Raw genomic sequence first — 12,222 nt, forward strand, 5'->3', positions numbered from 1 at the left:
ATTTAGAGGAATTCTTTATGTACTCTGGATTCTTACCTTTGGTTGAATATGCTTCAACTGTTTTATTCATTTTAATTTTGCCTTTTGTGGTAGTTAGATTCAGTTGTCAACTTGGCCAGGTAAAGGTGCCTAGTTCTGTTGCTGTGGCCATGAGCCAGTGGTACATGGACCTCATCTGTTACTGATTACATCTGCAGTTGGCTAGGAGGCGTGACTGCTGCAATGAATGATGTTTGATTTAATTGGCTGGTGCTTAAATGAGAGAGTTCAACGTAGCACAGCCCAAGCAGCTCAGCTTACCTCATCTTAGCACTTGCAGCTCAGCACAGGCCTTTGGAGATGTAGAAAGAGATCACCCCAGGGAAAGTTGTTGAAACCCAGAGGCCTGGAGAGAAGGCCAGCAGAGATCACCCTGTGCCTTCCTGCATAAGAAAGAACCTCAGTTGAAAGTTAGCTTCCTTTCCTCTGAAGAACTAATGAAATAAATCCCCTTTTATTAAAAACCAATCTGTTTCTGGTGTGTTGCATTCCGACAGCTAGCAACCTAGAACACCTTTTTTTTTTTAATTAATTAAAATTTTTTTTTAAATATCAAAAAATACCAAACAAATATAAACATTCTAACTTTTGATCATTCCGTTCTACATATATAATCAGTAATTCACAATATGATCACACAGTTGCATAGTCATCATCATTTCTTGGAACATTTGCATCTATTCAGAAAAAGAAAGAAAAAGAAAACAGTAAAAAATTCATACATACCAAACCACCACTCCTCCCCCTCACCGATCACCAGCATTTCAATCTAAATTTATTTTAACATTTGTTCCCCCTATTATTCATCTTTATTCCACATGTTTTACTCATCTGTTGATAAGGTAGATAAAAGGAGTATCAGACACAAGGTTTTCACAATCACACAGTCACATTGTGAAAGCTGTATCATTATACAATCATCTTCAAGAAACATGACTACTGGAACACAGTTCCACATTTTCAAGCAGTTCCCTCCAGCCTTTATACTACATCTTGACTAACAAGGTGATATCTATTTAATGTGTAAGAATAACCTCCAGGATAACCTCTCGACTCTGTTTGGCATCTCAACCATTGACACTTTATTTTGTCTCATTTCACTCTTACCTCTTTGGGCAAGAAGGTTTTCTCAATCCCCTGATGCTGAGTCTCAGTACATTCTAGGGGTTTTCTCAATCTCTTGATGCTGAGTCTCAGCTCATTCCAGGATTTCTGTCCCATGTTGCCAGGAAGGTCCACACCCTTGGGAGTCATGCCCCACATAGACAGGGGGAGGGTGGTGAGTTTGCTTGTTGTATTGGCTGGAGAAGAGGCCACATTTGAGCAACAAAAGAGGTTCTCTTGGAGGTGACTCTTAGGCCTAATTTTAAGTAGACTTGACCTATCCTCTGTGGGGTTATTTCATATGAACAAACCCCAAGATTGGGGGCTCAGCCTATAGCTTTGGTTGTCTGCACTGCTTGTGAGAATATCAAGAATTCAACTTGGGGAAGCTGAATTTTCCTCCTTTCTCACCATTCCCTGAAGGGGACTTTGCAAACACTTTTCCACTCATTGATCAAATCTCTCTGGGATTTATTGCAGCACCATTCTGGACAAACCAACAAAATCTCATGTCCTACTCAAGGTTCCATGTACTTATGGTATTCAATTAAGCTGTCTACATAAGTTATATTAGGAAATGCACTAGTCAAAATATAAATTTTGTACCAATAAACATTTTTTGCTTTAGTCTCACACATAAGTTAAAATTTTAAAATATTAATTACCATCTATTTTCAGCACCCTGCAGTAATGACATTCCTGTATACTAGAACACCTTTTAACAAATAACTTTGCTTGTTGTCTTATTTTATTTGAATGTTCAGATTTATATAAGAAAACTTTTGTGTTCTGTTGAAGAAGATTTTCACTATCGCAAATATATAGAAATATTCTCTCATATTTTCTTCAACACATTAATGCATTTGTTATATTTTATTTAAGAATTGTTGTGGAAACACATATGTAAAACATTAAAGCTCCCATTTTAATCATTCTTAAGTGTACAATTCTGCGGCATTAATTACATTTAGAGTGCTGTGCTACCATCACCACCATCCATTACCAAACCTTCTTTGTCACCCCAAGCGTAAACTCTGTACCTATTAAGCAATAAAAGGTAAAGCGCTGGGAAAGCACTAACCTACTTTCTGTCTTCATGAATTTGCTTTATTTTAGCTATTTCATATGTGTAGTCATACAGCATTTCTCCTTTTATGTCTGGGTTATTTATTTCACTAAGCATAATGTTTTCAAGGTTCATTCACGTTGTAGTATGTATCTGAACTTCATATCTTTTTATGGCAGAATAATATTCCATTATATTGTATGTACACAATTTGCTTATTCATTCATCTACTGATGGACACTTGGGTTGTTTCTACCTTTTGGCTGTTGTAAATAACGTGGCTCTGAACGTTGTTGTACAAGTATCTGAGTCCCTATTTTCGATTCTTTTGGATATATACCTAGGCGTGGAATTGCAAGGCCATGTGGTAATTCTAACAGCAAATATTATTTCCATTTAAGTATTAATTGATCTAGAATTTATCCCTTTTAAAAATCTGTGTAGTATAAGCATATAACTTTAATTTTTCTATATTAAAAACCTATGACCTAACATAAGTTATCAAATACCTGCCATTTTTCATTGATTTAAAATGCCATGCATTAAGTTCCCATATTGTAAGGATCCAATTCTTGACCATATTCCATTCTATGGTATATATGGGTGTGTGTATCCATTTAAAAAATTTATATATTTTTCTATCCTGCAATATTCTTTTATTTTAATAACTAGTCATATAACATTTATTTTATTTTATTTTTCTAGTTATATAATGTTTCAACATCATTTAGTAAATATTCTTGAAGCTTTTTTAAGGTTTAGAGAATTGTCTTATTGAATTTTGTAAATGTAATGTCTCATAAGGGCCTTATTATCAACTAGTCAAGCTTCATTAAAACCATGTTGGGAATTTGGTTAATACTTGGGTTATATAGATGAATGGAGAATTTGAAATGTTGTTGAACTGTCCCTGAATATGCTATGTCTCTTCATTAATTTGGGTCTTCTTTAATATTTTCCAGTAAGGTTCTATAGTTTTCTTCATTTCTGACTTGGGTATTTCTCGTTTGGTTCATTCCAGGATACTTAATGTTAGTTGTTATTGGAGGGAGTTTTTTCATTTATACTTTCTAATTGGCTATATCTGGTGTATAGAAAAGTTCTATGATTTTGCAGACTAAAGCTCATAACTTTGATCAAATCTTATAAATTGTCATAGTTTGCCGTAGTTATTTTCTTGGATTTTCTAAGCAGGCAATCATCCTGAAATAATGACCAATTTAACTCTTAGTTTCTTACATGAATGCGTTTTTCATCTAATTGCATTGTTTAGGTCCCCTACTACATCTCTGAAAAGACGGAGCAATAACAAGTGTCTTTGCCATGATCCACATCTCATTAATAATGTAACCAATTGTATATTTTTAGAGATTACTTAAATTTAGGAAATTCCTTTCTATTCCTAAGTGGCTAATTTTTAAAAATTAATCATACTTCATATTCAAATTAAGCATTTGAATATTATCAAGATGTTTTTTCCCAGTATTTAATAATTTTATTCAATTCTTTTTATGCTCTAATCTAAAAAGGTAGTGAAATGTCCGTGTGTAGACCGCTCTATGCTGTCATGATGTATTCTTTTAACATGGTGCTTTAATTAATTTATTTTATTTGGTATTATTGAGCTGATGTTTTCCCAATGGTTTACAAATTTCTACCAAACAGAACTTTAAAAAAAATGAAACATAATTTAAATTCACTGAGTTCAGTTTTGATGATTGCACACACCCACATGAGCCACACCCCATGAAGACATAGAACATGTTGTCACCTTCGAAAGTCCCCTCATGTTCCTTTTCAGTCAATCCCTTCCACCTCCAGAAGCAATCCCTGTTCTTTTCGATCACCATAGATTAGTTTTGCCTGCTCTAGATCTTATAAATAGAGTCATAAATTTACTCTTTTATATCTGGCTTCTTGTACTCAGCACAGTGTTTTTGAGCTTTATCCATGTTCTATGTGTAACAAAATGTTCCTTTTTCTTGCCAAGTAGCATTCTGTTGCATGAATATACCATACCTTGTTGTCCATTCTCCTGCTGGTGGACACTAGGCCTATTTCCAGATTGGGGGATTATGAATAAAGCTAGAGTGAACATTCTTGAATAACACTTTTTGTGGATATGTTTTGCTTTCTCTTGGGAAATACTTGGGAATATAATTCCTGGGTCACAGGGTAGCTATGTATTTATGTTGTTAAGATACTGGAAAATAGTCTCATAAAGGAGTAATAACATTTTACATTTATACCAGCAATGTATGAGATTCCAAATTGCTTCATATCCTTGCCAATATTTGATATTCTCTCTTCTTTAAAAATTTTAGCCATTTGCTGGTCAGTGTCTAATGGCATCTTATTATTTTAATTTGCATTTCCCTGATGACTAATGTTCTTGAGCACTTTTTTTTAATTGCCTGACACAATTTGCCTTTGAGCACTTTTTCCCATGCTTATTGCTCTTTGCATATCTTTTGTGTATGTGTGTGAAGTATGTGTTCAAGACTTATCCCCATTTTTAGTGGAATTTTATTGGTTTCTGTATATACTCTGTATGCTAATCTTTTGACAGCTATAAGAGTTGCAAATGTTTTCTCCTAGTCTGTGGCTCGTGTATTCATTTTCCTTAACTGCATCTTTGGATAAGCAGATTTTAATGTTAATGAAGTTCAATTCATCAATTTTTATTCTTATGGTTAGTGGTTTCTGTATGCATTCGAAGAAATGCTTTGTCTTTCCTATGGTTGTCAAGAAACTCTCCTGTTATTTTCTATGCTTTATAGTTTTAGCTTTAAGTCTGTGACCTATCTCAATTTAATTTTTGTCTGTGGTGGGAAGTAGATGCTCTGTTTTTTTGTTTTTTCCATACAGATACCTGGTTATCCTGCACCATTTGTTAAAGAGATCTTCTTTTTTCCCCACCAAATTGCTTTGTTGCCCTTGTTGTAAAGAATTGACCATATATATATTGGTCTATTTATGGACTGTCTATTCTTGCAGTGTCCAATATGGTAGCCTCTAGCTACATGTGACTATTTAGATTTACTAAAATTAAATAAAAATAAAATCCAGTCCCTCAGTCACTCTGTTTACATTTCATGTGTCCATACTAGCTATATCTGACTAGTTCCTGCTGTTTTAGACAGTATAGATTATAGAGCATTTTCTTATTTTCAGAAAGTTCTGTTAAGGTGCTTCTCTAGATTGTTGTATTGATTTATTTGTCTATCTTTTGACCAACACTACACTATCTTGATCATGGTAACTCTATACTAAGTCTTGAAGTCTAGTAGATTAAATCCTCCAAATTATTCTTTTTCAAGACTGTTAAGATTTTTCTTGGTTCTTTGAATTTCCATGTAAATTTTAGAATCAGCTTTTCAATGTCCATGAAAATTCTGCTTGAATTTTGATGGGGATTAAATTGAATTGGATCAATTTGAAGGCTTTTAAAATTGATCTTGACCTACAGTTTTCTTATGTCTGTTTTCTCCAGTTTTGCTATTATAGGTATAATGGCTTTATAAAATGAGTTAAGTAGTTTCTAATCTATTTTTATACTCCGTATAAAATAAATTCATTTACTTATTCAACAAATATCCAGTGAGCATCTATTTTGGGGAAATTGAACAATTTTGATCCATTTTTTCTAATGCTAAAATATTTTCTTCCTCAAGAAATAAGGCAGTCGTGACCGCCTGATGAGAGTCACATGGTCTGTCTTTCAGAGGCTTGGGAGGAGGCAATGCCATTGCAATGTCAAGAGTTGTATTAAATGCCACTGGACATGACATTTTTGCCTAGTGCTAGCTTTCATTCCAGGGTCGTCAAGGGCTGTTAGGCCATGGCCAGATTGTGTTGTGGAAGCAGGTAGAAACTCACATAAGCTGGCATGTGCCTGTTTTGACATAAAGGACGACCACAAACAATGTGCGTGTGGTTGGTGTGCAGTTCTAACAGGCATGGTTGTTACAAAAGCCATTCCTTTATTGACAGATCTATGAGTCTACACAATGCTGTTTTTGAAAAACTGTTTTTCAAGGGGTTGATCATCATTCCAGCTGGTAGCCTTCTGCGTTTATGGCTTACACCCAACGAGAACATAAGCATAATATCAGAACTACAAAATTGTTATGCTGTTTTGCAATAAGGAGCACACGTGATGCCATACCAAAGAGAGTTTATTGACATTCCTTGATGATGGTGTGATGGAAGAGAAAGCGTGGCCTGAGTATCACGTGACATTTCTCTTGTCAATGTAAGCAAAATAGCCCAATAATTTGGACTTCTGCTACTGACTAGAACAAAGACTTTTAACAAAATTATTGTAGACATTTCTTTAGATAAACTGGAAGCTGCAGGAAGTAGGCTAATGGAACAATATTTACTCTATATACTACCTCTAGGCACCTTTTTATCTACTAGAACAAAGGGACTACAATGTCACTAACAGGAAAAGAACACTTTCTCTTTTGGACCTTATAATGGTTGGAAATCCAACCTAGAATTTTATAATATAGTATTGCAGTAATTTTAATAATGAACACTGAAGCACATAATAATAATAATAATAATAATAAATAAAGCACCACATTTGTTATGTAAAGTTCTAACTACGTTCATTTGAAAGTGTTTCATCTTGACTGGGAAAATATTTGTGGCAATTGAAAAATTCTCTGAACCAGATTTTGGGCACATGGTTTGACACATGGACTGACAATGTGACAGATGTAATCTTAGAAACGTCCTGGAAATCCAGATCATTGGCATGACACATATGCACTTACTGTTACAGGATGCAGGGTCATGTATTAAAAGAAAAAAGGATTTAAATCTTGCATATTTAAAGACTGCCAAAGATATCACCTATCTCCCTTTTTAAATTTTCTCACCACCCTCCCTTTTTAAATTTTGTGCTACAATAGCTATGATTATAAAAAGTTCTCATAATTGTCAACCTATAGATGCAGAAGCTACAAAGAATTTATTAGATTTAGAATATTTCCCCTGGCTCTGCAGTGTCAATTTCTATTGATAGGATCATCTTCATATTATGTAATACAATGTTTATTATGGCCACAAAGTTATTATTGATCATACTTTATGGCATTTGGAAAGCATTTTTCAAAATTGTCACTCATAAATTTGCTCTTATCTATTGTTCTTGTTTATCTACCAATTAAGGGTATTCTATGCTTATCAAAGCCAGATGTAAAAGATCATGTTTTAGTGGGGTTTGGCCTACAGGTGATTAATTTTGCAATTTGCCTCCATGGAGAAAACTCATGCTTTAAATTGAAAACAAAAAATTACAGATGGTAACAAACTGTTCTGCTTTACCAATAAATTATATGATTTGGTGTGTTTACCCTTTGCACCTGGGGAAATTAATGAAATAATTTTGCTCAATAGCTATTTTACTATATATATACACATATATATGTGACGCATTATACATAATTTAAAAATCAACCTCATGAAAGAGTGAGTATAAGCCAAAGAAACATCATTATGGGCATGAAGAGATAAAAAGGATCTTTCTATAACATATTTCTTTGCTTCTCTTCCTTTTCCTTCCTCAAAGGTTCTGTGCAGGCTTGTAATGGAATACTGGGGCCCCATTAAGCAAGCTTAGTGTTCTTTCAGCTGATAATGGTACCAGTATTTCCTTAAGGAATTTTGCATTTTTATGAAGTAGTGATCCTTCCTGTTATGCTCTGTGGGATATATCTAGAACCATGGCATTGGTGTGGAATAAGGAAAATTAGGTGGAAAACCATTTATGCCCAAGTTATCTCTAGATATTCCTAAGCTACCTTGTTCCTTCTGTATATGGGTAGAATAGGGATAATTGATTTGATATTTGTGCAAAATGTAAATCTCCCTGAGAGCAGGTTCCATCTCTTGAACAACTCTCTGTCTTGCCAGTGCCCTACAAATAATATAAATGCTAAAAATAAATATTGAACACTTAAATTGGTGAGTATTATGTCTGTATGTAAGATGCTCTTTCTGTTATAGATGCAATTCAAAAAGTGAGAATAAGAATGTGATAGAATTATTTGCACAATCCTTGTGTTCTGATTTAATAAATAATAGCTCCAACAGAATCCATTCAGATGTTGAACTGTGTACTGAATTTTACAGCTCCCTCAAACTCCATATCATATAATGTACACATTCCATTCCATTTTTGGAATTTTAAATATTCTTTTTAGATAATTACAGAGGGCTAAATTTCCTGTAACATGTAACCCTGACTGACACAGATACATAGCAGCAAGGGGTGCTGGGCATTGTAAGTAATTCTACCAGAAGAACACTTTAGCTTGGGGTGTAGAGAACACAAATAATACACTGTTCACATACAAACTAGTGTAATGAGTGCCAGGCATGGTTTTATATGAATGTAATTTCATCTTATTTTTATTACATTTCCCCTTTGTCTTTGTCTGTTGAAAGCCACAAGGCAGCATGTAAGTCGTGGGGCTCCTGTAGCTCTTCTTTTCCCAGTTAAGAAAAACACTTTCATTTATGACATTTCAGACAACATAGAGAAAAAGGTTAGAAAAATACCAAATAACTCAAATGGTTGGGTTTATTTCAAAGGTAATCGAGAGGTTAGGCTGTCTTTGGAGCCTGCATCTGTTTTTATGAAAACACTATATTTTCTGAGATATCCTTTTACCAATGCTAAAAGAAACTGGGTATTTATTGTGACAAAAATCAGTGTGCCTTTGGAGTGTTAGATTTCTGCTCCAGGAGGGCTGCTATGGGGGGAGGAGAAGAACTATATTGCCCTTGATCCCTTACAAGCACCATCGTTCTCTGCAGCTTCTTGTTTAGTGTGGTCCCTGTGGACAATCAGAAATCAAGAAATTTGAACATCATGTTCTAAAAAGAAGTATGTGCAAAAAAACCCACAAAAAACCAATATCAAAGTTTAAAGAAAAAAGTATGTCTTCCAAGCAAGTCATATCTGGCTTTAACAAAAGTCATGATATTACCTAAACATTTTTTCTCTTTGTGAAGGAGAACTGTAGCTACATTTTTAAAAAAATGCAACAGAACAAAACAGTAAAGAACTCAGGTATTCAAGCTAACGTGATGTGTCCTTCTTCCCTTTCTCCTGTTTTCTTCATTGCCTTCTATACAATACAACGGGGGTAGAAGCCTTGTCCTTTATGCTACATAATGAGATTTCCTTCTTGGACACATACACAAGTTGTGCTTCTTGTGTGGTGAGCATTCATTAGATGTGCTCCCCCTCTTAGATTCCTCTGAACTCAAGTTCAGCCCACAATCCCCACAACCATTGGGATGCACAGCATTGCATCAGCATTTCTTGCTCTTGTTATTTGTTGGAAAGTGTCATATTTGCACCATGTGTCTAGGCTAGTTCCAGATGATGGGACTGATGTCGTATATGAATCATTAGTTGAATGTATAAAAATTTCGGTTTTGCCACTGTTGCCCTTAGGATGGATAATATGCACAGGGAAAAGTAGAGTAGGAGGAAAAGAAAGAGTTGGTCAGCATCTAGTTCTAGAGTTGCTTGTTAGAAATGATAAAAAAAAAAGGTGGCTCTGCTCAGAAGGCATTGGCATATAAAAGCTTGGACTGCTTAATGCTCAAAATTTCCCTTAAATGATATAAATGGAAGTAAACATTAATTACCATTTGGTCAAGTGTAGCATAATTTGCATTCATATTTCATTGTTAGTAATGGAGGTATGTGGTGATATACACAGACCTTGAGACAGCTGTTTTTTTTAATATTGCATACAGGCTAGCAGTTCATTGAAAACAGGATATATGCCTGAAGGTTAGATCTCAGAAGAAGGCAGTTCTTCATGCACAGCTTTGTCAATCCTTATTTGGTTTGAAAATAAAAATCATGGAATACCAAAATCAAAGGAGTTGATTAAGGGAAAGGGTAAGGAGAATCATCCCAGAAAGGGTGACATCACTGGCCAGGAAAATGTTAGACGAGTTGACACCACCTCACTCAAGCCCAAAGGTGCTGGTTTCTTCAACTGCTGTTAACAGCTTTTCATACAACATAGAGTACGATGGATAGGGTGGAAGATCCAGTCGGTTGAAGCACGTGTGTGCCCTAAATAGACGAAAAAAGGTTGGTAAGGGTGTTTATTTTAAAGATACTACTGTTTTGGATGTATTTGTGACTCAATCTCAAGCTGATTCAAAATTGAGCAGAACAACCACCATTCAGGACCACTATAAAACACTCCAAACCAAGAACCGCAGTCTTCAAGACATGGTCAGACTAGTGGCAGGGAGGGAAATAAGTAAAAATGGGTGGTTTGCATTTGTAAAGCAAACCCCTTTAGAAGTACACTCTGTGGTATCAGCTATATTTTACAAAAATATGAACTTGAAAATGGTTGGAGAAGGTGCTTCCTTGCCCAGAAGGACCTTTGTGGTCCCTGGAGAACTACCTCCAGCCCTCTCTGACTCTCCCTTCAACCTCAAGGATGGGCTCAGGACACAGGACAGTAGAATATCTGCCTGTAGGCTCTAAGGACTTAACTGGAGTGAAATACAAAAATAGACAGAGATTAGCAGTTATTAGATTATTATCTAGGACTCAAGCAGGCCCATGTTGACTTGAAAAGAAAATAATTGAAATATTTTACCAAAATGTGAGTCATTGCTTGAGTGAAAGTGGAAAGAAAGTCAGTAAATTTAGGAAAAAGACAACTGCAGTGGCAGTGGTCCTTCTCTATCTTTAGAAAGATCGACTCTAAGACATAAATTCGGCTAAAGCTAACCAAGTTCAGTGGGGCAGAAAAATCCCAGGTGTGCTGTTGAACTAGTGAAATCAACCAAGAATGAGAGATAAATAGATTTCATCTTCTTGGTTTTCTTTCTCTGTTCATTTTAATGGGCACTCATGATTGGAAATATTACAGGAAAAATATCCCATATTGATAAAATAAAACCAAATTAATTCTGTAAAAGATAATTTCTGGGAATAAATAGAACTCATTAGCAAATGGTACCTCTTCTTTAACTGGACACCCACAGTATCTTCAATAGTTGCTTTATGACACTCACATACACATACACAGCCTTGGTTAACCCCTTTAAATAAATTCTAGTTCACGATTCCATTCAGCATTCCTAAATGTGAGCCACCCTCCAGGTGTGGTCCTTACAGCACAGAGCAACTGATTACATCATTTCCTGGGGACTGCAAGGTGGTAGGGGGTTGTGAAAAAGCACAGAACCAGGGGTTTGAAGACCTATATTTGTATCATAACTTTATAACCTTGGGAAAGTCAATCTTTCTGAACCTTAGTTTTCTCAATTGTAAAACGGGGTAATAATACATGCTGTTTACCTTTAGAGGATTGTTGTGGGGATCAGTGACAGAATGCACATAAATGGCTTTTGTAAACTGTGAATCATCAGTCAAACAAGACTTCCTTAATGCAGCCATGACTACAATGGTGACTTCAGGAGCTGTGTCACATTGTGGAAACTTAAGACCTTAGCCCTTCTCATGTGAACTACTGGCAAGTAAGTCACACTCATCTGACATGATACAATTAATATTTTGGAGCTCCACAGGCATCTTTTTTGGTCATGCCCTTTTAAATTTCAACTTGTTGGCTTTAACCTAGGACTCCATCATTTCAAAATAATTTTGAGTTGGATTTTGCCATTCATGTGTTATTTACTTTTCTAATTTGTGTCACTTGATATCCCTGATGGCTTTTTCCAAGTTATTAATTAAAATGTTAACCAAAGAAAGTCTTGATCTTTTCCAATAAAAACCACATTAAGGTTGATTTAAAATCACAACAAATGAACTGTATACTCTTTTCTTCTGTTTTTTTCAGCCAGTTCTGATGCCAGTTATGTAGATTTTACCTTCCCTTCCTGCTGATCTTCTTAAAGACATTTCTTCTACTACCTAACTATGGCTGCATTCTTTTCAGACAAATTCTTGCTTTCATCACCATTGAGTCTACTTTCTTTAAAGTTTGTTC

The 12,222-nt window shown here is 35.2% G+C and overlaps 1 protein-coding gene and 1 long non-coding RNA gene across 3 annotated transcripts in view; one reads left to right on the top strand and one right to left on the bottom strand.

Annotated features, from left to right (window-relative positions):
* Nucleotides 1-12,222, top strand: part of LOC143649155 (uncharacterized) — a 44,275-nt gene that overhangs the window by 23,836 nt on the left and 8,217 nt on the right. The gene's annotated exons all lie outside the window — the stretch shown is intronic.
* HECW1 (HECT, C2 and WW domain containing E3 ubiquitin protein ligase 1) overlaps nucleotides 8,888-12,222 on the bottom strand; it is a 257,016-nt gene continuing 253,681 nt past the window's right edge. For both annotated transcript variants that reach the window (XM_077119360.1, XM_077119358.1), the window contains one exon: nucleotides 8,888-10,322. In XM_077119360.1, coding sequence (XP_076975475.1) covers nucleotides 10,211-10,322 — 112 coding nt within the window. In that variant the 3' untranslated portion in view covers nucleotides 8,888-10,210. The remainder of the gene's footprint in view (nucleotides 10,323-12,222) is intronic.

This window comes from Tamandua tetradactyla, chromosome 1 (assembly GCF_023851605.1).
Source record: "Tamandua tetradactyla isolate mTamTet1 chromosome 1, mTamTet1.pri, whole genome shotgun sequence".
NCBI classification, from domain to species: Eukaryota; Metazoa; Chordata; class Mammalia; order Pilosa; family Myrmecophagidae; genus Tamandua; species Tamandua tetradactyla.